General features: G+C 40.8%; 1 protein-coding gene across 18 annotated transcripts in view; it reads right to left on the bottom strand.

The window, feature by feature from the left end:
* Positions 1–26,028, bottom strand: part of PPHLN1 (periphilin 1) — a 121,194-nt gene that overhangs the window by 62,234 nt on the left and 32,932 nt on the right. For 16 of the 18 annotated variants that reach the window (XM_039505593.1, XM_039505667.1, XM_039505677.1 and 13 more), the window contains one exon: positions 2,090–2,343. In XM_039505593.1, coding sequence (XP_039361527.1) covers positions 2,090–2,343 — 254 coding nt within the window. The remainder of the gene's footprint in view (positions 1–2,089; positions 2,344–26,028) is intronic. The other 2 variants (XM_039505619.1, XM_039505693.1) reach the window with 1 other exon arrangement.

A 26,028-nucleotide genomic window follows, 5' to 3' on the forward strand; every position in this document is an offset into this window, starting at 1 on the left:
CTGGAAATGCAGGACTGGCACAGGATATTCCCCCAAACCATTTATAGGAAGACATTCATGTTCCAGACCAGGTTTCTAGGGCTGAGTGGATAAGACCTGCACGCAGAGGTCACTGCCAGGTATATACATATTAAACAAACATGTTGACCATGCACCCTGGCTCATGTCATAGAAGTGCTGGGGAACAGCTTCAACTTTATGGGGAGCAAGAATAGGGGAAGCCTCATATTCCTGCTGTTGGCTGGCCTTTTACGTGCAGATGCCTATCTGCAGACCCTGCTGGGGTTTGGTTCTTTAAATATTTCAAAATACAATAAAGGTAACAGGATGGGCTTTTTCTTACATGTTCTCCAAAGCAAAGATTTCCTGTCAAATGATATTCAAACACTATTCTAACAAACACTACTGAAGCCCTCTCCACTCCGCAAGTAAACCATTTTAATTCAGTCATCAAAACAAACGCTTTCAGAACTACCAATTTTCAGGGTGCAAACCATTTTTAAGAAAAAGTAGCATGGTGCAAGCAAAGTTGCTTTCTTAAAAACAGTTTAATGGAGATAGACAAGACATCATTTAACTCTGGAGTAAAAGACAGCCCAGACCTAAGTGTGGATATCACACTTTGACTAATATAGCTGCTGCTTTGTGAAGCTATTTGCCAGATTACACCTGCAGGGTGTTTTTAAAGAGACAACAACACTACATCATCCAACTTGACATCTCTGAACAAACATGCAGTTAGTGATTAACACAATGTATTACAAAAAAATGTACAAAACCCCCTGAAAATTTGGAACATCTCTCTCAAAATGTAAAATTTTCTATTAGCCCAGACAGCGGGTTTTTCCATTAGAATTCAGTATATGAGTAGCTATGTTAACATGCTGCAGAAGTGCCAAAAAATCTGCTCAATTGTAGAAAATTCCCAATCCCCACAACATTTACCAAGTTTTAGACAATCTTCTCCTGTACCTGATAATTAGATTCTGTTTACCTAAATCTCTACTGTAGTTTCAGGAGGGTGTCATATTCTTTACTTTCTGTTCTAAATGTTTGTGTAGCCCTGCTGCAACTGTTAAAAGCCTGAGAGACAGTCTGTATTTCAGTGGTGAGTGAAGAAATACTCCTCTGTGTTTATGCATAGTTATTTAAATGCTTTGGGATGTTTTGCAGTGAAAGGTGCTATAACTGCCTGCTATAGGCACCCTGGAAAATCCAAGGTAAATGTCATGTAACAAGTAAATCCGGATTTAAAATTAGAAGAAACAAAAAGAACACTACTGCCAAAGTGGACAACAGATTTTGCACAATTTCATTAGTATTTGTAAAGAGTATGAAAAGAAATCCATAAATCCATCTAATCTGTACAGTCGTAGCAATAAGCACCTCAACGGGAAAGAAAACATGCTTCCACTTTTGTTTGGAAGTTTTTCATACATGGAGGTTTTAAACAGCCATGGATCTCCTTCCTGGAAAAAATGAACATTCAACCCTTTGAAATCCAGGCCATACATTGGATTGCCTAGCTTTAGACACAAGGTTTTGCACTGATTTGAGGGTTGCAAGATTTGAGAGAATCAGAGTGAGAGGGGTAAATTGCTAAAAGAACTAATATGCATTGTTAGCACAATTCTATGAAACATCATGTTTTTGAAAATGTAAGGATCTTTACTTTTTATTCGGCTTTCCCACCAGAATTTTTCCTTTTCTTCTCAGTTGCAGAAAGAAAAGCCATCACCTAATTGCTCATGGCAAAACTGCCTGTAAAGGGATCCATGACAGAAGCAAAGGGAGAAAGAAACAGAAGCATTTGGTACTAAAGGAAAATAATCTGCTGTACACAGAAAAGTCACGCAGCTGATGGAACAGTCAGCCTAGAGAGGCTGTTGAAAAACACCTGCAAGCTCCCTCAAGAGACCTTTACATATATTCATAAAGGAATAAAGAGCTCCCTGAAACATTTAATAAGGCAGGCAAAACATAATCGGAACAAAAAGTCTAACGTCTTCATTATATAAAGAGAAAGATGTTATATAATGAGAATCAATTTCGCCTCACTAATCAGTTTTCATCATTAATCCAGCATTACCTTGCTGAGAAATATTTCTTTTATGTAAAGATGACATACTTCTGCTATGCTGGGACTGGTGGAAAGAATAGGCTTTGCTTCTTTCAGGGGAGTAGCTCCTACTGCTGACACTGGAGCCGGATCTGCTGTGTGGAGAATCCCTTCGGCTCACAGGCGATTCCCTGAAGAAAGGAGAGTCCCTCTTATGAGGGGATCTCTCTCTCAAATAATGAGAAGGATAGAAGCTTTTTCTTCTTAAGCCATCTCTGATGTCCCTTTGAAGGTAGCAGAAAAGATAAAATTAATTACTTCTCCGTACTCTGTTTACAGAAATTACAGAAATCTAAAAGTTCATAACTGGTAACAAAACAGCAAATTTCCACCTCTGTAGTAAATAGAAATAGGTCAATCATTCTCTACACAGTAAATCTGAGACCTCCAGTATCATTAAGTACTAAGTAATTCTTAGGCCAACTTAAATTGGTCAAATAAAAACTGTTAATCATATGTTAAAACCTTCAGGTTTTCATTCAGTTCAACAGATTTTAGAACCATTTCCAATGTCTCCTCATCAGATCCTCCACCACCCTTATACTAGTTGGTAATTTACGCAAACTACTAAAGATATATTAATAAAGTAGTATATATCTGAAGCGTGAAACAGATATGCACACAAAATGCAACTGGATGCACCTTTGGTGTTTTACATTTTTTTCTCTTGCACAGTCATTCCACTCTCTCCTTTTGGACACTATCCAAGTTTTAATACAAAATTAATTAAAATAAAAACAGACCAAAAGAGGATACATACATAAGTACAGCTCACAATCTTTCACTGTGGTAACCCTCACTAACGCACTCTTAATGTTTAAGTTCTTTGGGGTACTTGTCATTTTAATTTGTTTGTGAAGTGCCATGAACATAAATGATGCTGTATGCAATAATTCTGATTTCAAGCTGTAATAACTGCAAAATTATAATTAGGGCTGCAAATCTGACATGGCATTTTTTAATCAAAAATCATGGAGCAGTCATGGTAAATTTACTAAATCCTGGGTTTAGTGCCTGCTCTGTGATTTTTCTTTTAAAAATGCCCTGACAAATGAGGGGGTCACCCACCACCTGGAACAGCACTCTTTGCCCCAGGACCACAACTCTAATCCCAGCCTATTGAGGGGAGGAGACCCAGGGGGCTGGAGAGTGAGCCTGCCCCACGTTCACCCTGGCATTGGCAGCTCCTGTGTATCCTGTGGCTGGGCCTGGGGTTGAGAGAGCCCCTGTCCCACACTCACCCTGGGCACGGGCAGTGCCACTTGCTCAGGCTTGACCCTGCCACCCCTCCGTCATCATATGGGGCAGGCATCATGAGAGCCAGATTTGAGTGAGTGGTTCGGTAATCCTGTGTATCAGGTCACAATGCCTGAAACAGGTAGCCAGGCTCAGCCCCATGGGACACAGGAGCCACTGCTGCAGGGTGAGTTGCATTAATTAATTGTTGTTTCTGGTGGCTTAATTTAAAAAGAAATACGTTTGAAAAAAGAAAAATTGTGTACATGAGAACTGATTAAATACGCAATAACCACCATTATTAGTATTACCATAGCACTTAGGAGCCCTAGTTATGACCACCATGTAGATGCCTGAATGTATGTGAACTTAATAATTATACATATTAGTTAAGTGATAAATACTTCAGAATTATTGTCTATTTCACCAATTTTTAACAAGCATAGTATTTGAAAAACTTTAACAGCTCCAGATACAATCTAGCATGAAAACTCTCACTTTCCAAGTTCTAAAAGCATATAATTTACCTGAGTTTTCCATAAAGGAGCTGTTAGGATACACAGATAAATAATATGGAGCAATTGTTTATAATGACATGCATATAAGAAATATGAAGAAAACAGCTGCTCAGTCACATTCTGAGATTTAAACTGGGTGTTTAAAATTTCTAGAGTGTACAAACACAGACAACTTTTGATTTTTCTTAAATAAACAAAACACAAGCTTTCAAGCAGACTGGTACACCACGTTTCTGCCCAAAGCAAATTTTTATGAGCAAGTTATTACACCCCTATAAACAGAGGACTTTGTTATGGAAATGTTTACAGAACCCCAACTGTTGCATACCTGTAATAAATACTCTAATATTCATTCAAGCATTTACAATTTCTAAACAAATCTTCATTAGATCAGAGAGCAAAAAATGATGGGGGGAAAAAATGACTGCAAGAGTGTGAGGGATCAAAAACAAAACATTATGAATTTTATTTTTATTCATGTTTTTGTCATTCTTCATTTACATTGTTAAACTAGCCTTGGTGAACTATAATAATACAAGCAATTAAATAAAAGAATTTCTGAACCATACAGCAATAACTTCACACTTCTGATCACATTATTAATGCAACTAAACTTGTTAAACTGAACTCAACTGCTCAAACAAGTTTTTATTTATTTATTTCCAAACATATATTCCTTCCCCAATGTGAATACTCTGGAATATGCCTCCAGCTCAGGAATTAAGACACCATTTCAGCAAAGCATATGCTTGATATTTCAGCATGTGCTTAAATGGTCTGCTGAATAAGGATGGATTTAACCACCAATTCTCTGCTGAATTGGGACTTTAATGCAGGACTAAAATCCCTTTAATGACTGAATTTAATCTCCATATTTGACACAAATAACTTCAGAGTACAGATGAATTTTCTATGTAATATTTTAAAACAGTGTATTGACATTTTCATCTCTACACAAACTAACCTTCACACACACATTCTGATAATCTTGGCCATAGGTCACTCTTCACATTTTAAAATTAAACACAGTTATTCCCTTATTTGTCAAACTAACTGAGATACCCCAGATTCGCTGAAGTTCTGTCAGCTACGTAAGTTATCTATTACTGCCAGCTTGACTACTAGAGGCAACATTTTAACACAACAAAAAACAAAACAAAAACACACACACAGAGAAAGGAAGGGTGGTAGTATCAGGGGAGGCCTTCAAGTGCCAATAGTGCCGAGCCGAGCCACTGGGCTCCCACACAGAGTTCCATGTGTTCCACACCTAGCCCCACCACCACTGCCACACACCCTTTCCTTAAATCATCCACTCCATATCTCCAATCACACCACTCTTCTCCACCATGCCTGCTCATGCCCTATCCTCCTGATGTTGGTTCACCCAGCGCATCATGCAGCAGCTTTGTTGGGAACTAAGGGGCTGTAAGCGGCCTTCTAGATAGGTTATGGGGGTGAAAGGAGATGTGGGAGTGGGAAATCGGTTTGGAAGGGAGTAGAGCTCAGCTATGACAAACCACTGAATTAACGTGAATACCTATAAACAAAGCTTATGTTAGTTGTCCAGTATAAGGGTGAAGATCTGTGAGGTGGAAAGAAGATAACTGAGGCTGACGAGGAAGTGGTGAGTGGAATTCAGAGGGGCTGCTTTATCATATAAATGCTTTTTTCTTTGCTTGTTAAAGGTTTCATTGCTGATATACACAGCTTAGCAACCTTAACTCAGAGTTAAAGACATGAGCAAGTATGTGTGATACATCACAAACGTACCTTTCCATCCTGAACAAATAAATAAAGGGATGTGAATATACAAATGTTTGTTGTTTCACTACACCTCACTATACCTCCCAACTTTCACACAAATGTGACACAAGCCATCAATAAGTATAACAAGTGACCAAAATGTGGAATACTTCTTGGTTTTTTGCATGTCATGTCAGAATGGACAGTGTTTCTTTTTAACTGCAACACCTGTTTTTAAAAGATATTTCTGCAGTGTGTGAATTAAAATCAATGGGGTTATATTTATTTTTTTAATTAAAAAAACAGGGTACTCAAGGTAAGGTTACAAGGCTTTCCTCAATAATAAGGCTATAATATGCACATAAATATAAGTAGTCAAGAGTGGAAGAGGAAGATTGAAACTCCGTCTCCTGGTTCCTGACCCTGTGCAGTTTCCCCAAGATTAAGGGGTTTTCTGATAGGAAGATGTGTCTCTCAGCCATAGAGCATGGCCTGAATTAGCAGTGAAGCATAACAGGGAGCTTGACTCAGATGAAATGCAAAACATCCCATCAAATCCATTACACCTCATAAGTCTGAGCTTCCCAATACACACAGTAATCATTTTATAGTTTAAACACCCACACAAAAAGTTCAAGAATCAAGAACTCCTCCCTCCTCCAACATTTTGCAAGTCTGAGAAAAATGAAATCAGAACATAAAGGAGAGGGATCCAGATATGTTAGTATTTCTCCCAAAACTCAGTAAATCTTCCTGGTAACGAAGTGTGCAGATCAATATGTATACTGAAGTAAATCACCAACTTCAGTTTACTTATTATAATCCTTTGTTTTTTCCTAAGATCTTAATCAATTCCATACTAATGTATCTTCTACTGTACTATACATCTGGTCCCAATGACCTTTATTTGAACTCTCGAAGACTACAAACAATGACAGACTTCTCATATCAATTGGCCCAGCAACGTTTTATAGCCAAGCAACTTTTTACAGTATTTAAATTAGGGATGCTTAGCTCAGCGTTAGCTCAAATAAAATTCATGTACTAGGTCTTGTTAGTTTAATCTTATCAATAGCTTTATAGTTGTTTCCCTAATTCACATGAAGAGGGCTGCAAACAAGTATTTGATTATGAGCCACACAGATAATCAATATGCACTGCTCTTGTGGACTGCACGTTTAGAATATATGAGTAAGTTACACTTTAATTCTTATTTCCATGTTGTGCAAGCCATTGTACACTGTGCAGGTCACTGTACCAAGTCCAAATCTGCCATTGTGTACACCAAAACCGAGTAGAAAGTCTGCCAGACCTGCCAGTATTTTTCTGATGCCATCACAATCAGAGGGAATATGGATGAGTAGGACAACAACATGAGGAGGATTTGGATATCCTTTTTCTAGGACTGTATAACTAGACCAGGTGCACACTTAAAACTGAATTGGAAAGCATGTTATTCCTGTTTGTACTTCGCTGTGGTGAAAACATCCTCTCCCTTTTCTAGGCCCTGTCAGTGAGGTAGCTTGGTAGCTATCCCACCTGCTGGAAACAGCAAAATGAGAAGGAATCTGAGATGACAAGTCATAAAGGGGTGTTGTAACTCATAAGTTCTTGTTTTCTGTCTCCATCTGCTGACAGGAGAATCTACTGCCAAATATGTGGGGTGGTATAGAAGAACAAAGAATAAAAAATAACAGCCCAGGCATAGGGTTGCCAGGTGTCCAGTTTTTGACCGGAACACCTGGTTGAAAATGGACCCTGGCGGCTCTGGTTGACACCGCTGACCGGGCTGTTAAAAGTCCGGTTGGCAGCGCAGCGGTGGCCCAGGGCTAAGGCAGGCTCCCTACCTACCCTAGCTCTGTGTGGCTCCCAGAAGCCGCCGCCAGGTCCTTGCGGCCCCATGGGCGGCCTGGGAGGCTCTTCGTGCTGCCCGCACCCTTGACTACACATTATTCTGTGAGTAGCTGAGTTCATTTAGACTGTTTGTAGAGTAAGGTACTACTCAATACAAGAGTGACAAACTGAATCCTAAAAAAATTCAAAGTGAAGGCAATTTCAAGTTTTTGAGCCTCATATATGGAATCCACAGAATATTCCAGTTTTAAATTAACAGAAGGCACAAAATTTTGCCTCCAGCCTATTGCCCATAGTGATGACATACTAGAAAAATAGTTTTTTCTTCTCTCTTCTCCAGAGAGCTCAGTCAGCAGATCAGACTGCTCTAAACCTAATGCAGAGCATGAGGGAGAAAGCACATCTGGTGAAGGACTCCCAGTTCTTACTCCTGACTCACCCGATGCCCCAAAGCCAGACTACGTGAAATAATCCAGAGGAAGCTGCCTTGTGATACAATTTTTTCAAGTTATTTTACAAGTTACAAATTATTTTATTTTTATCAAGCGGGGAGGGGAAAGGAAGTCAATGTATATACAGGAATCTAGCACCATGAACAGAGGGCAAGCTTTAGTGGACAGCAGAACACCATAAAATACAAAGTGTGCAAGTGAAAGTAACTCTTGGGAAATTAAGTTTTTCAGTAAGCTTTTTTGTTTAAAAAGCTACTGAATCGATTTGGGAAATGGCAAGAGATGGGGAAGAAAAGAAGTGTCCTCTCAAGCCATCCACCATGTACTGCTGTGTTTCTATACACAGAGAGTTTTTACAGCTGAGCTTCCTACAGTTCTCCTGAAAAGAATAGTGTTGAAATGGAAATGCTGACAGGCCATTAACTACAAAGTCACTGTTTGCCATGTTATTATAATTCAATCAATCTAATCAATGTAAAAGTTATTCTTACAAGAATATATACTAACCAGATGAAAGACAAAAGAAGAGAAAGAACTTAATAGAATGTGTTGATTTAACCACCTCTGTTCCTGTGGCTGACTTATCTAATTTGGTCAATTAAAAGGTTCAAAAGCAAATGTTAAATTACAGAATGTGTTTGTAAGATAAACTATTTTGACAGATTCAAATCTTGCCATTATAGTTTGTTTTATCTCTTTTCTTATTTCCTAATGGACTTTTTATAAATTAGAAAAACCACTCTTTAATTTCACATACTTTTTAAAGGTGAACCATCTGGAAAAGACGGTTACTTACCTGTACTGTAACTGTTCTGTGGATGCGGATGTAGGAGTTCTGTCCAAGGAAGCAGGAATGCACTGGGGAGGGAGCCTAGGCTGTGCCCTCTCAGTGAGCAAAACTGCTGGCATTTCCTGTTCTGCTTGGTCACGAACAGGTCCAGCTGAGGAAACTCCCACCTTTGGAAGATAAACATGGTAACCTCTGGCGGAAGGGACCACTCATGGTGAGAGAAGAAGGATTTGCTGAGGTGATCTGCCAGCCAATCCCAGGCTCCCAGAAGGTGCAAAGCCTGGAGTTGGATGGAGTGCTTCATGCAGAAGTCCCATAGATGGACGGCCTCCTGACACAGGAAGCAGAGGAATGAACTCCTCCCTCCTTGCTGATGTAGAACACAGCAAGGACACAGTGTTGTCCATCAGAATTTGTACAACCTTGCCTGCACTCAGAGGAAGGAACACTTGGCAAGCTAAGCGGACTGGTCTGAGCTCCCTGATGTTTATGTGCAGGGAGAGTTCTTCCTGGGACCACAGGCCTTGAGTCCTGAGGCTGTCGAGGTACCCAACCTAGGTCTGACACGTCCAAGACTAGGAACGCTGATGGCCGGGGGGAGACAAAGGAGACTCATCATTACTAACTGTGGGTCCTTCCAACAGTCAAAGAAGGGGAGGGTCGGGATTGGAACAGTAGGCACCGAGTCCAAGTGGTGTATGTTGGGGAGTAAACTGAAGCTAGATATTTCTGCAGGAGCTTGAGGCGTAGTCCTGCATGCTGGACCACATACGTGCACGCAGCCATTTATCCCAGTAGCTTGAGACAAACCCAAATCAAGTTGAGCACTGCTCCAATAAACTCTATTATCTGTATTGGAATAAGAGTAGACTTTTGCTCATTTATCAACAGTCTCCGCGCTCAGAAGTTGGCTTGGAAAAGGCTGATGACGTTCTTTATTTGAGCCTCTTAATGACCCTTGATCAGCCATTCATTAAGGTACGGGCAACTGATGAAGGCATGGTATTGGTAATAAGTCTGTTTTACAATAAACCTGAGAAATCTTCTATAGCATACCAGTTCCCTGGATCCAGAGAGGGAATGATGGAGGCCAGGGAGACCATGCGGAACCTCCGTTTCCTGAGATATCTGTTGAGGCAACACAGGTCCAGGATGGGATGAAGGCCTCCTTTGGGATTAGGAAATAACAGAAGTAAAACCACTTCCTTCTCAAGTTTCAAGGTACCTCCTCCGCAGCCCCCACCTGTAGGAGGGTCTGCACCCCCTGAGCAAGGAGTTGCCCATGAGAAGGGTCCCTAAAGAGGGACGGAGCCGGGGGCCTGGGAGGGATGGGTGGATGAAAACTGCAGGGTATAACCGTTCATCAACATATTTAGCACCCAGGCACACCTTCAAAAGGCTGTTTGGGCCCACCAGAATACCTACGTGACCTCGGCTTACAGCGCTTGTAACCTCTCCCTTTTCTCTTAAAGGAGTCTTGTCTTAGAGGCAAAGCCAAGAAGCATGGCAGTTGCTGAGGCCTGAAGTGATTCCTTAAAGTGGACGATGCATTAGGGTGACCAGACAGCAGTGTGAAAAATCAGGACGGGGGTGGGGAGTAATAGGAGCCTATATAAGAAAAAGACAAAAATTGGGACTGTCCCTATAAAATCAGGACATCTGGTCACCCTACGGCGCATAGAGGTCCAGGGACCTGAGAGCAGCCTTTGAGTCCTTCAGGCCACTGCTCTGAAAATAGTAAGGAGCCTTAAAAAGGGAGGTCCTGGATAGACTGAGAGAGTCCTAAGGATTGCAGTCAAGAGCATTGTTCATGATGACAGTGAAGGCCATTGTCCTGGCCGACACATCTGCTGCATCTAGTGCCACCTGCAGAGAGGCTCTGACAACAGTTTTTCCCTCTTCTAAGAGAGCTGAGAATTCCCGCCTTAAGTGTTGGGGCACGGAGTCCTTAAATTTGGATAAGAATTCCCACAAATTGTAGTCGTATCTCCCCAGTAAGGCCTGCGGGTTTGAGATACGTAGTTGCAGACCACCTGTGAAATAAACTTTCATAGCAAACAGATCCAGTTTCTTGGTGTCCTCCTGTTTGGGGGTAGCGCTCAACTGGCCCTGTCTGTCCCTTTCATTAGCACCAGTACGAGGGACCCTGGAGTGGGGGTGAGAGTAGATTCTCACCCACTGACTGGCACATAATAGTTATTCTCTACCCTCTTTGAAGAGGGGGGAAGAAAAGATAAGGTCTCCCACAGGGCTCTGACTGGCCCCATTACTGCCTCATTAATGGGTAAGGCCACTTTAGATGGAGCTGCTGCAGCCAGAACGTCAATGAGGCTGTGAGATGATTCCTTGAACTCTTCAATATGAAACCCCAGGTTAGCTGCTATCCACTTCAGAAGCTCTTGATGAGCCCTAAACCCTTCTTGGGGAAGTGAGTTGCTTGGCCCCAAGATGGCCTCATCTGGAGAGGAGGAGGAACTTCTTCCTCTTCTCCAGCTTCAATAAGCTCCATAGGGGCCATGTCCTGTAAATTGGTACTGGAGTCGGTACCAGAGTCGGGGATCCAGTGTCAAACATGGAGAAGCGGTATGAGTATAAGTATGAACAGTGGGAGGTTCCAGAATGGACACTGCATAAGCCACTGTCCTCCTAGCTAGGTACCAGTGGGGAGGACTCACACCGAGGTCTGGCGGCATGTAGGATGGATACTGGTGGCCCTTAGGTTGATCATAGGGCTCTACATCAGACTCAGATGAAGAATCCTCCCCTAGGCACGGGGAGAGTGGTACCTCTCGCTATCTCTGTTCAGTGCTGAGGGTCCAGTAACCGGTGGTGGTCTAGGGATGACCTCACAGAAGACAGCTTGCCTCTAGGTGGGCCTGGTGCCAGGAAGGAGCTTGACGCACCATGCTCTCTCCTGCTCGAGGGCGACAAAGCAGTCAGCTGATCTAACAGGGTCAGCGGGACCAGGGGTGACAATAAGTTTCTGGTCGCTACAAAGGCCTCCATAGTTGAAGGCACCGCAATGCCATTGGCACCACGATGACTTTCTGGCATCAGCAGAGGGTCCCGCACCGGAATCAATGGTCTCAGTAGAGTCGACAGTGCTGCCATGGGGCTGGGGGAGTGGCCCAACGCAGGTTGCATTCCACTGCCTTCCCTTTGCTTGCCTTTCTTTGGCACCAGCGAGTGCCCTCTGTTGGCGTGCTGCTTTTTGTGCTTCTTCCTCAGCATCAGGGATGGAGAGCGGTGCCAGCATGCACGTGAAGTCAGAGGAGCACTTCACACTGAGGCCGAAGTGCTCAGTGCTGAATCTGGGTTGTTTGGATTAGGGCAGCCTTAAGTCTGATCGCTCTGTCCTTCTCTGTGTGAGGGTTAAAGTCCTGACAAATTTGACAGCAGTCTTTCACGTAGGATTCTCTCAGATGCTTCAGACAACCGGCAGGTGGGTTGCTCACAGGCATAGCCTTGCCACAGGAGGCACAAGGTTTGAAACCTGGAGACTGGGACACGTCCAGCCCCAGAGGCAAGGGAGCTTCTTAACAATAAGTTGGGGGGGGTACTAACTTCCTACACAAAAAGTATTTACAATATATACACTAAAACTACACTATAGACTGAACTAGGAACAGAGAGAAACCACTGAATTGCCTTATTGAAGCAAGAGTAGACATTCCAGCAACCGTCATGGGTGGTAAGAAGGAACTGAGATGGTGCGGGACCGGCAGCGCACCTTATACCAGAAACTGCTAGAGAGCTGGCCCAACAGGTACAACTGAGGGAAAAACCTCTGGTAACAATGCACGTGGCGTGCGCACACCTAACGTGGAATGGACATGAGCAAGTACTCGAAGAATAAGTCTCACTCTGCCTTGTTGAACTTGGGGATCAGGAAATATTGTGAATAGAACCCCTTTCCCTGATGCTGCAGCTCTCAAAACATGTAGAGATCTGCTGAAGAAACAGACACTTCTCAGAGGGGTCCCAGAAAAGGGGCATAAAAGAGGGGAAATAGATGGCTGTGTCAGAATGCACCCCTGTATTCACACTCTATGCACTATTGTAATAATCTTTGTACAAAATATACCTTGTGATGTAACATCTGAAAATTAATTAATATTAAATTTTAATATAAATATAAACATTAAAAGTAATAACTCACTGGTCAATATCAAGATGACATGTTTGTAGTAAAATTATACATAAAATTATGAAATCATGACCAAAGAGAGTTTACCAGACAACTCTGGGGAAGGGGTAAATCAGTTTCTAAAAGACAAAAGACAAGCTGATGCCTCTAGCCAGGTGTCAAAGCTGATGGGCATTCGTTGGCAAGGAAGACGGGGCAGGAACAAACAGAACTGCATCTTCGTTAACAGCAGCATGAAACCTGTTTCACCGTGAGACTCTAAAATTCCAGCCTCAGTGCGGGAATTAACTTTATCTAGGGATAACCCTCAGGAAAATGCATTTGAAAGGGGTACTGGACTATAATATGAAGGGCCCCAATTTATCTCTTCTCAACCAACTCTTTTTGACTTAAGATGACAAAAGAAACAGCTGTTAGACTTTGGGAGCAGATCCCGGCCTGAGAATTTGGTCAGTAATGTTACTGGGAACATGTGAAAAGGGACTTCTCCTTGAACCAAGTCTAGTTTGTTAAGTTTTAGCACCAGAAAGCTTTTTATCTTTATTTCTCTAACCATTTCTAACTGTAATGCCTTATATTTATACTCACTTAAAACCTATCTCCTTGTAGTTAAATAAACTAGTTTCACTCTTTAACCAAAACGAATTCAGTATCATGAATTGTGTGGGTAACTCCATTTAAGGGTAGCAAACTGTTGTATATTGTAGAAGCAGCAAAGAATCCTGTGGCACCTTATAGACTAACAGACGTTTTGCAGCATGAGCTTTTGTGGGTGAATACCCACTTCTTCGGATGCAAGTAGTGGAAATTTCCAGGGGCAGGTTTATATATGCAAGCAAGAAGCAAGCTAGAGATAACGAGGTTAGTTCAATCAGGGAGGATGAGGCCCTGTTCTAGCAATTGAGTGAAAACCAAGGGAGGAGAAACTGGTTCTGTAGTTGGCAAGCCATTCAGTCTTTGTTTAATCCTGAGCTGATGGTGTCAAATTTGCAGATGAACTGGAGCTCAGCAGTTTCTCTTTGAAGTCTGGTCCTAAAGTTTTTTTGCTGCAGGATGGCCACCTTAAGATCTGCTATTGTGTGGCCAGGGAGGTTGAAGTGTTCTCCTACAGGTTTTTGTATATTGCCATTCCTAATATCTGATTTGTGTCCCTTTATCCTTTTCCTTAGAGACTGTCCAGTTTGGCCGATGTACATAGCAGAGGGGCATTGCTGGCATATGATGGCGTATATTACATTGGTGGACGTGCAGGTGAATGAACCGGTGATGGTGTGGCTGATCTGGTTAGGTCCTGTGATGGTGTCGCTGGTGTAGATATGTGGGCAGAGTTGGCATCGAGGTTTGTTGCATGGATTGGTTCCTGAGTTAGAGTTACTATGGTGCGGTGTGCAGTTACTGGTGAGAATATGCTTCAGGTTGGCAGGTTGTCTGTGGGCGAGGACTGGCCTGCCACCCAAGGCCTGTGAAAGTGTGGGATCATTGTCCAGGATGGGTTGTAGTTCCCTGATGATGCGTTGGAGGGGTTTGAGCTGGGGACTGTATGTGATGGCCAGTGGAGTCCTGTTGGTTTCTTTCTTGGGTTTGTCTTGCAGTAGAAGGCTTCTGGGTACACGTCTGGCTCTGTTGATCTGTTTCCTTATTTCCTCGTGCAGGTACTGTAGTTTTGAGAATGCTTGGTGGAGATTTTCTAGGTGTTGGTCTCTGTCTGTGGGGTTAGAGCAGATGCGGTTGTACCTCAGTGCTTGGCTGTAGACAATGGATCTTGTGGTGTGCCCGGGATGGAAGCTGGAGGCATGAAGGTAGGCATAGCGGTCGGTAGGTTTTCGGTATAGGGTGGTGTTAATGTGACCATCACTTATTAGCACCGTGGTGTCTAGGAAGTGGACCTCCCGTGTAGATTGGTCCAGGCTGAGGTTGATGGTGGGGTGGAAGCTGTTGAAATCGTGGTGGAATTTTTCCAGAGTCTCCTTCCCATGGGTCCAGATGATGAAGATGTCATCAATGTAGCGTAGGTAGAGAAGGGGCGTGAGTGGACGGGAGCTGAGGAAGCGTTGTTCCAGGTCAGCCATAAAAATATTGGCATATTGTGGGGCTATGCGGGTGCCCATAGCGGTGCCACTGATCTGGAGATATATATTGTCATCAAATTTGAAATAGTTGTGTGTGAGGATAAAGGCACAGAGCTCAGCAACCAGTTGTGCTGTGGCATCATCAGGGATACTGTTCCTGACAGCTTGTATTCCATCAGCATGTGGGATGTTTGTGTAGAGAGCCTCTACATCCATGGTGGCCAGGATGGTGTTTTCTGGAAGGTCACCAATGCATTGTAGTTTCCTCAGGAAATCAGTGGTGTCACGGAGATAGCTGGGAGTGCTGGTAACATAGGGTCTGAGTAGAGAGTCCACATATCCAGACAATCCTTCAGTGAGAGTTCCAATGCCAGAGATGATGGGGCGTCCAGGATTTCCTGGTCGGGGTTCTAAGGGTATGTTGATTTGTTCCGGTGTTAGTGTAGGGAGTGTCCTGAGTAGATGGTGCAGTTTCTTAGTGTATTCCTCAGTGGGATCTGAGGGAAGTAGCCTGTAAAATTTGGTATTGGAGAGTTGTCTGGCGGCCTCCTTTTGGTAGTCAGACCTGTTCATGACGACAACAGCACCTCCTTTATCAGCCTCTTTGATTATAATGTCAGGATGGTTTCTGAGGCTGTGGATGGCATTGCGTTCTGCACGACTTAGGTTATGAGGCAAGCGATGTTGTTTTTCCACAATTTCTGCCTGTGCACGTCGGCAGAAGCATTCAATGTATAGGTCCAGACTGTCATTTCGACCCTCAGGAGGAGTCCATGTGGAGTTCTTCTTTTTGTGCTGTTGGTGGGAGGGTAACTGTGTTGTATATTGGTCCTCTTAGAGGAGCAACAGACTTAATATACCCGGAATATCCAGAAGAGGGCTGGACAGTGTAGAACACATACTTTGGAGGAAAATCCGGGAGTGGGAGTGTGTTGGGGTCACCCTGCAAGTGGTAACCAATTCTTGTGGAAGCTGGAGTGTAACTCATGTGTGACTGGCAGGCTGTGGCTATACACAGATGCCAGGGTATTCTCTACATGGAGGAAGGTAGTTTGTGAGCTGCCCAAGTGGGAGCTACAGCACCAAAGCACTGTGAGACACCCAATTTTGCTGGGCAAGGGTGAAACAGCCTCTCACTGGTCTGGATTTCACCCCAGAATGTCATAATGGCATAACTCAATCTCACAGTGCTTAGGACCCATTTGCCTGATGTTACTGAACTCCAAGCACTGTGGAAGTGGGACAGCCTGTACCCAAATGGAGGAGAAATAGCCTGAAGGTTGATAACTGGTATGCTGTCCTCAAGGGAAGAGTCAAATTGACTGCTTGCCAGCAGCATAAAAAAGGATGAGCTGGCTGGTTAAAATTGGAACCAGAAGGCCTTCTCCTGTGAGACTTGTGTCTTCTCTTGGAGAAATTCTATTGTCTTGTTGAATAAGGAGGCTGCCTGAAATACTGCTGGGAATACTTGCTCAACTGCTGTTGTTGGTGCTCACCCCCATAATAGTGCCTCAGAACTACAGAGGTATAAACTCCTAAGGACAGTAAAGTGGCCCTGGAGTCCTTAAACGAATGTAATGTTTCATCTGTCTTTTCAGAAAACAAATAGTCCAACAAACAGTAAGTCCTGTATGGTCTGTTGTATGTCAGGAGCAATGCCAGAGTTCTGCAGCCAAGAATCTTCTCCAATCTCCAATCCTTTTAGGAAACGTCCCATGCCGGGGTGCGCAAACACCGAGCGCCCGGAAATGCCTGGGTGAAATGCCAAGATAGCCGCGAGGTGGACCAATCTCCAATCCTTTTAGGAAACGTCCCACGCCAGGGTGCGCAAACACCGAGTGCCCAGAAACACCCAGGTGAAACGCCAAGATGGCCACAAGGTGGACTTGAGAGCGCCGAATGCCAGGCGCTGGTCTTTTAATAATAATCCAGGATGCACGGGATCAAAGCCTAGCGTGGGAGTACCTTCCTTTGGGTGCACCAGATAGAAAACCTTTTCCATTTTGCTTTATAAGTGGCCCTGGTAGATGTACAATTAACTAACAATGGGTAACTTATACAAAGATAAGTAGAAGAGCTAGGCATTAGTGGAGCACTTGCGAGCAAGAGACGACTGTTCCAACAACCATCACTGGCGGTAAGAAGGAACTGAAGGGGGGTCGGGCCAGCAAGGTCATATATAAAGCGCCATATCAGAGCCACTCCAGGGGGCTTCACAGCTAGCCCGATAGGTAGCTGCTAGGGAAAAGTTTCCAACAGCTGTGCACGTGGCACGTGCACACACCTAACTGGAATGGATATGAACAAGCACTCGAAGAAGAACATGCCAGTATCAGTAGGAGCACCACTCCAGAGGAGGACTGGGGACAGAAAGGCAGAGTAAATCAGTTGCTGTCTAATAAGTGAGGTGGGTTGAAACTGTCAGTGCCAGAACTGACATCAATACCAGATCTGACAGCCATCCAACAAACGGTGCCAGAGTTGATGGTACAGTGCCACTCTGATCTTGCCTCTGTACCAGAGAGCAGACAGACAGCCCTGCTCCATCTTGGGCACTTGAAGAGCCATGAAGACGAATCCATCTGAGTCCTGGAATGGCTCTGATTAGTCTTATGAGTTCTATTCCTAGGGGGAACAAAGGAAGGGGAACGGTTGCTTTTTCTCAAAGAAGAGTCTAAAACCAGCTCTGACAACTGATGAGATGGGCAATCTGCAGAAGGCCCCAGGTCTGAATCTGTCCTAATGGCTTCTTCCAGGAGATGTGGTTTCAAATGCAGATCCCAACCTGTTTCCTTTTCTTAAAGGAATGACAATTTGAATATTTTTCCTTAATATGCCCCTCTCGTAGTCACAACCAAAAAAAAAAGAAGGGTAGGGGTCGTTACTCAGAATAGCTACCCTGCAATAAGGGCAGTGGTTGAAACCTGGTGAGGGCATAGTATCAGGTAATACTAAAAAACAGCAACTATTAAGCTAAACTATTTACAAAGTCCACAAAAATCTCTTTGTTGCATAAACCGTGAGGAAAATGCAGCCCAGAAAGCTCTGACTCACGCCGGGGGTGGTGAGAAGAAACTGAGGTGGTACAGGATGTCACCATCCTGATATAGCCATGGGAGGGGTCAGAGGGTGCAAGTGCTATCCTGACAGGTACTGCTAAGCAAATTTCTCCAGCTTCAGTGTGCTGGGCGCCTGCACACCTGAGTGGAATACATGTCTGCAACCACTCAAAGAACTACTACTGGTTCAATTCCCAGCAAGGCTGTATTCAACCATTCACCCTTTTAAAGTACATGAATTGAATTCCACGCAGTATTTTCTACGGAGTTATTTTGAATGAGGTCCTGTCTCTTCTGTATGTATTTTAAAGATTCTATAGTATATTTATAGTTGTTTCCTCCAGTGTCCTTGGTCAAAATGTTTCCTTAACATTGTCATTCGATGTGTTCAGTGCTATTTGGTTGCTTCCTTGCAAGCGCAGAGTCTGCTGCATTTCAGTGATGTTCTCTCTGTGTGCACGTGCATTTACATATACCTGCCTAAATATACAGTTTTAAAGTGCTCTGGATTCCTCAGGATGAAGAGTGTTACATAAATGTAAAATATGATTGCTTTCTGACAAATGAAGAGTTCTTTTCCTATTTGATTTGGTCCTATACTTCTAATGCAACTTGAAATTAAATATATTTTATGTGGTATTCAATGTTATCAGCACATCTCTGGGAATAACGATGCTATATCATGCTGAATAATTAGCACAGGAAGTAAAGCACATTGCTCAATAAGATAGGAAATTATAATCAACTAACTATCAACTACAAAGCCAGAAACTAAGAGTTAGGACAGAAACCAAATCTTTAAAGCCCATAACTGTGCAATGAGTGAATGTAGGAGTAGCTTCATTTCTAAAATTTCCTAGCTCATTTCAGTTTGATCAGATTTTCATCACCACTATAACATATGTAAACATCTTCTGTGATTTTAGACTATTTACATTGCACTGGACACAGTGTTTGCTTGAATACATTTGTTGGTAGAAAGTGGTTAACATAGTTTATCTAGCTAGGATAGGCAGGACCTAACTATTATAAAACATCTTTACAAATCCTGTCAGGGTCTGAGTGCCTTTAACTCTTAATGACTTGTGGGGGAGGGGTCATGGAAATAGAGCATTCAAGAAAGGTTTTATACAACTAATTTAACAAAATAACACTACCAATGAGATTTGAGAGAGACCAAAATAGTTCTTAGAGTGATTTTAACATTTGCACAAAGCCAATACCTTAATAAAACGTATGAAATTTATGTTCTGACTAAACTATGTACATTCACAGGTAACGACAGACTTCCTTTAAAGAAAGTTCTGTCTAGAAATAAATATAGTGAATGACAGTTTCTCCACAACCTTAGCACACAGACCAGTCACTGTACTCCAACCTTGACTTCAATACCCCCACTAATGCAATCCTAGGCCTTACTTGGGCATTAACTGTGCCAAATTTAATCATAAATTACATGGCGGTTCTGTAATGTAATAAACCAACAAAACTCATTTTGATTTACTATGCGCTTCCCTCACCTCCCAAAAATATCTGCAGATTACACTAAACTCAGTCCAGAACTTTTAAAGTTAGTTGAACACCTCAGAAAGAAAAGAAGTTTGTAACAGCTATAGTTGATGCCTAACTACAACAATGTTAATAGCACAGCTATACATTGTGGCTTCAATATGCAGTTGCACTTTAACAAAAAACATCAGCTATCCTCTCACATACACTAAAATTATCAAACCTTATCTGCAACAAAAAGGAAACTACTGGTTACCACAGCTGATCTACACAGGATCTAAAAATAAGGGTGCTGGGGATGCAGCAGCACTCCCTGGCTTGAAATGGTTTACAGTTTGGTTCAATTTCAATTTGGTTCAATTAAAAAAAACAAACACACTGGATAGGCAACTCTGCCTCCTTACAGAACTGAAAGTGTAATTATAACTTCTTAAGTAGTACAAATTCATCAAGGAGCAATGCTGTGAGCTAGGACTGAGACACTTTTTAATAGTATTAAAACAAAGGACACTGCCTGGGATAGTATCAGATAAGCAGCTTATAAGTAACTTCCATTACTTATGAAGATAAACTCCCATGGAGACAACCCTCCCTCATGTGATGACCTCTACTGTTCCTCTCAGATTCCTATTGACTGGGCGTTGAAACAGTTTAAAATTATTTGCCAAATTCAGCAACAGTCATCTGGTCTTCAACATTGCATCAAGGAGACTTTTGCTGCCTGCCTGGTATATAACTGTTTTCCCCACAGGTTCACTAAGAAGTTTCCCCAATATAATCAGGCTCCAACTCATGGGAGTTCCTCTTGTAAAACTTCCTGCCATTATTTCCGGCAGGAGTACTAACTTGCTGGGGTCAGACCATATGCCTCCAGACTACACTAACAGCTAAGAAACTGCGCCCAGATGGGCTTGCTTTCTTTAAAAACTCTTTGAAATAGGATATTAGTTGCGGCGCTGTATAGTACATAAATTCTTTTCAAGGATACTCTTTGATTTCAATATGTAATGGTGCAGTACTAACAGACAATAATATATATAACCTCAAGAACATTCTTTATGTATATACAATTCCAGTCAAAAAACTCAAAACAAAAATCTGAAAAGAGCATTCAAACATAGAGTAATTATAAAATGTTCAAAATAGTGATTGATTTACTTAAGATATCAAGTTGACATTGGAAAAATATAATGTAGCGATAAATTAATTTCATACTCATAAAATTAGTAATTTTAAAAATATATAAAAGTTAATGTTCTTTTTTATACACAAATATGAGACAATACACAAAATGTGGTTGCATAAGAAAAAATATGTGCCTACAAACATTTATTGGGACCACCAGCTATCGCTTGTTAAAACTTGACATTATCTTGGATCAAAATCAAGTTTACATATCAGTTACGATAGCCGAGTGTTGCTGAGGAGGGGAGATTTCTATTTTCATTTGTAACAGAAGAATTTGTTTCTCTCTTCCTTAATCTTTTTCTATTTGAATAGTACATTACCTTGCTATTCAGATGGTTTACCATTAGCAGGACCTCCACATGTGACAGGAAACAATTTTGGTTTACGTGGATTTACCAGAATATATTTTAATGGACAGCCAAAATGTTTTTAAAAAGTCACAATTTACTATCTTTATACATAAAGGATTTTTTATAAATTGTATTACATTAATAATTTATACAACAGAAAGTCTGTCAAATTATGATTAGCACAAAATTACATTACTCCACTCTTTCAGTGATTCACTACACACAAAAATCTCTGACAATATTGCAAATGTGTGCTGAGGGAAAAAGTGGTCAAGATACAATAATTAATATGACACTGACTCACCAAATGAGGAAATAGTTTACTTTTAATTATGCTTTTCTGAAGATACCAGCCTGCCCAATTTTTTTTACTCCTGGGTCTTAGTTCCTATATGCAAAACAAACTCATGTACACATTCAGAACTCTCCTAACTCTTACATATATTTGACTTTTGAGGGCACAGGCAGCAAGAGAGGACACAAGCCAGATTCCCTACTCATGACTGTTGCACTCAACCCCCTGCTTGTTATAAACATTGCCATCTGCACCTTCCATGCAATTCCTTCAACTGTGCAACCAACAAAGTACCCCAAAAAGCAAATTCAAGATGATCAACTTAGAACAAAAATATGGCTTGGAGGAAGGAGGTGCAAGAGAAAGCTCCAAACTCTGAGAGGAAGCATATGGATGAATGAGTGAGAATTCTGCAACATCTCTTCAGAGAAGCAGAAGTAAATTATCTGTTCTCTAAAGAGAACATGTTTGCAGGATTTTTGCTCCAGGTAAGAAAAAAGTTCAAGGACTGTCCCAAAAGAAAATGAAAATAAAGCTGTAATGAGAAGCAATAACAAGTTGATCCAAGCCAGGTGAAGACAAAGTTTTTAAAAATAAAAGACTAAAATACCTCTCGAACTCTAAGGGGGAAGAGGGGCGGGAGATTTTGATGTCTCTTACCTTAAAAAAATTATGCAACATAGAGAATCCAAAATGGAATTCCTATGGTGGATGAGTCCAAGCAATATGTTTTGTAAAGGTGTGGAAATGGGATTTGCAGATGTCTGCAATGGAGATATCCCTGAGGCAAAGTGGGGCTAGCCTCACCATGAATCAACGAAGTTTTGTCATGGCCTTCTAGTTTCAGGCCAGCCAGGACACACCAAAATAAAATGCAATCAGAAATACATTTTGACATGATCTTCTTAGTAACAATAATACCTAACGAACTGGTGTCAACAGGAACAAAAATGTTGGTTGGATTTTCTATGGATTTTAGTTTGCTCCCAATAAAACTCCTTGGAGTTTTAAAATTAAGCATATGGGGAATGACCACACTAGGATAATGTAATTAGTTTATCTCACCTTATCCTTTGACTCTCTATGGCACCTGTCCATAAGGGTTAAGATTCCTAAATAATTCTTCCCTGGAAGACACACTGCATTTTAAAGCTACTCTATTCAAAAGACCTAAAGAGCCACTTCTGTGGCTGAAGTTTTGAATTCCAAAAACCTACTCCAGCTAAGAACACATGGGCCAAAACAGCTTATGTCACTGCGGGAAAAAGTTTAAAGAAAAGTAACTTTTGATCAAGTAGAAAACAAACATTTTTAATCCTGGGCCTTCCAAATTCTCAAACTAAAAATCTCACCCTCGTTTAAGTATCCCACACAAACAAGCCAATTTTCTCAAAAACTTTTATTTGGAGTAAGGGAGAGGGTTCTGAAAAGAAACCCAATAACCAAAGTTCAGACTCAGGCTTGACTATGGAGTCACTACCTACGTCTTCACAGTACACAGTACAATGTAATTTAAAGGATAAACTATGACCTACATTTTTTTCAAACAAGATTATGCTGAAAGTCTATCGATATTTATTCATACCCCAATCCTGCAAACACTTAATTCACATGATTCATTTTATAACTTGACTTCAAAAGGAACTACTGACTGTGTAAAATTAAGCACATGCATAAGCCTTTTCAGGATAAGAGCCTTAAATAGGAAGTTTAGTTAGATTTCAATCTTTGGAGAAGAAATAGTATGATGTTACATTTTATCATATTAAAAACTAAATCTCCCAAGAAAAGAAATCAGAAGCCAAGAGACATGTCAGCTAGATCATTCCTAACAAAATATGTCTCCTGAATTAAAGAGAGAACTCTATACTTTTCAGACAAGTACTTGTTTTCATACACACTTAATGCATCTAGCAGAGTTGTATTATACAAGGAAACTAAAATTTTAAATATAAGTTTATACACTATTATTCCTTATTATTCTCACTGCATGAATAATAGAAAGGTTTCTTTTTCCACATTTTTATCAACAAAACTTTTTTGAGGGGAAAAAGTAAAAACCACTTTTCAGGTTCATGAATAAGTTTGCTCACCTTATTTTTTTATTTTTTTCTGGCCTGATGCATATGGTTGGAACTACACTTTTCAATATCTGTCAAAAGTAAGATTATTTTCTTTGGGCAAGTGCCTTATTGATATTATATATGTATACTTTTTTTTTTTTTGGAAGAAAGAGGTTCTTGTGCAGTGTCCCTTAAGACCTGCCAAAAACTGCAACAGAACACAGCAGACTTATGCACATTTTAGTACCATTCTATAAATCCTCCTGGCTAAGTTTCTCCTCTATAAGCAATACGAAGATCAGTTTACAATGGAAGGAAATCTAAATCCAAAACCTGAAGACTCTGCAACATTACATTTTGTGTTATAAATTAATATGAAAAAACAAGTACATTATAAAAATAATTGATGCACACAAATTTATTTTTTAAAAATGGAGCTGTAAAATGTTGAAAGTCAAATAAATGCAGTATTACTCTCTTGTTATGTTAGATTTTTACAGACGGGGGTACATTTTATACACATTGTATGTTAGTTTAGCTACAAGACTTCATTTAAAATCAGTGGGAGCCCACAACTAAATCTTTACGCTGTAACACTTTAAAATTTACCCCATTTAGTTAAATGTTGGTAGTACAGTAATTATGTAGATAAAGATGACTGCTATGGCCTATGAAGTGACTGGAAATAGTTCAAATATAATCCTGGATATCCTGAATATTAAGAGTATGTTTTATTGAGAGAAAAACTTCATGAGATCTTTACCTTTCATCTGGACAGCTGTCTGACTCTCTCACCAGGGGCTTCTGTTTAATATATCACCAAAAAGCAACTTTTATTAATGCAATACGATTAGACTACTCCCTTTGGTACTTCATATTATTATATGTAGCACAAGCACGTGATGTGTCATTAAACAGAATATTAGACTGTGTTTATAGCAGTTAGCGCAAGAGTCTGGTAGCCAAGATTCCTGTATTCCTATTCCAAGCTCTGGCACTGATTTGCTCTGTAATCTTGGGCAAGTCCTTTAGCCTCTCTGTCACAATTTATCCATATGTAAAATGGGGATAATGATACTTCATTACCCACAGAGACATGGAAGCTTAATGTCTGTAAAGCCATATAAGATATTCAGAGGAGAGACAGTATTTCTGTGTAGCATTTATTAAACAGAATAATGAATACAAATATAGGACTGATAGGAGAACTTCCGCTGCTTTCAGACTATTCGCTACTTCATTCAAAATGAAGTTTTAGCGTTTTCCCAAAAAATAATTTTTGTTTTGCCTTCAATACACAGGTTTTTTTATTTCCCATTACCAAAATTTCTTTTGTACCTCCGAGAAATTGGTGGATTTGTTTACATGCACAAAAATACATGACTGCTAAGAACTGGACTGAGACCACTTGCTCATTTCACATATACCACCAAAAACGCATCAGATAGGTACTGTTAGGAAAATCGTTGCTAACAGATTAGCTGCATCCAACCCAGCAACCTAAAGGGGAAATGATCCAAAACTTCTACTCTAATAATACTTTTTAGAAGTCTAAAGATGTTCTAGAGTGTATAGCGAGTCAAAGGATAATTCATATAGTATATTATCCACGGATATGACATACCTGATTGTATCAATTATAAAATGTAAAATTAATTTTAAAAACCTTTATATCTGTAAATCTGACAATCTGCAATTTCTTTTTGAAGACTATAAAAAGATGGAATACCACATTTTGCCAAGTACTATCACAGATGACTTTCATGTGTGTGATTTCTAATGCACTGAATTCAGTTTGGCTTCAAATAAGAATGAAGTAATGCTTTGGACATCCTGAAGAATTACAACCCAGTATGGCTAATCTGAACAATATCCAAGAGTATTTAAGTATTTCATATGGAAATAATTTCTCCAACTACATAATTACAAACTAACCCCCCTGACCCTCTCTCTCTCTCTCACACACACACACACACCCACCCCTTTGGAGAACTTCAGTATGCATGACCACTGTTTCCCTACCCCTTCCAGCAATCTTATGTTTCATAAAACAGAATTCAATTGAATGTGCTTTGAATCAAGTGAGTTTGGTATACTATTCAATATTGAATAAAATATATCTTTAGATCTTTGTACAAAAGACCACTCATCACTGAGCTATTGCCTCCCTTCCATGTCAATTTTTAAAATTTCACTTCTCTGCACATCATCAGGGGCCAGACGCGTATAAAAAACAGAAATCAGGTGTGAAGATAATTCTCTATTTACAAAACACATGCAATTGTACATGTGTTGAATCTGTTCATGAGTTAGTTAAACCAAATCAAAGGTGCAATCTATAAATTTTATATATGAAGCTCTGTACCAATTCAACATGTGATTTGAGTTATTCCATGCTCACATCAGTTCTGAAAGTTTTATAACTTAAGTGAAGAGTAATTTATATTAACAACAGGAGACAAGAAGTGCTGGGGACAATTCTGAGTTCTATTCCCACCATTTTCTTTGAATACATTTAATTTTACACAGAAAATGTAACAAATGTGAATAATTAAGTATTGGATCAACGAGATATTCTCATAGAGCACAAAGATGCAGCTGGTAACTTTGCAAAATATGTAAAAGACAGTATC

The sequence above is a fragment of the Mauremys reevesii genome, linkage group 1 (genome assembly GCF_016161935.1).
Source record: "Mauremys reevesii isolate NIE-2019 linkage group 1, ASM1616193v1, whole genome shotgun sequence".
Taxonomy (NCBI): domain Eukaryota; kingdom Metazoa; phylum Chordata; order Testudines; family Geoemydidae; genus Mauremys; species Mauremys reevesii.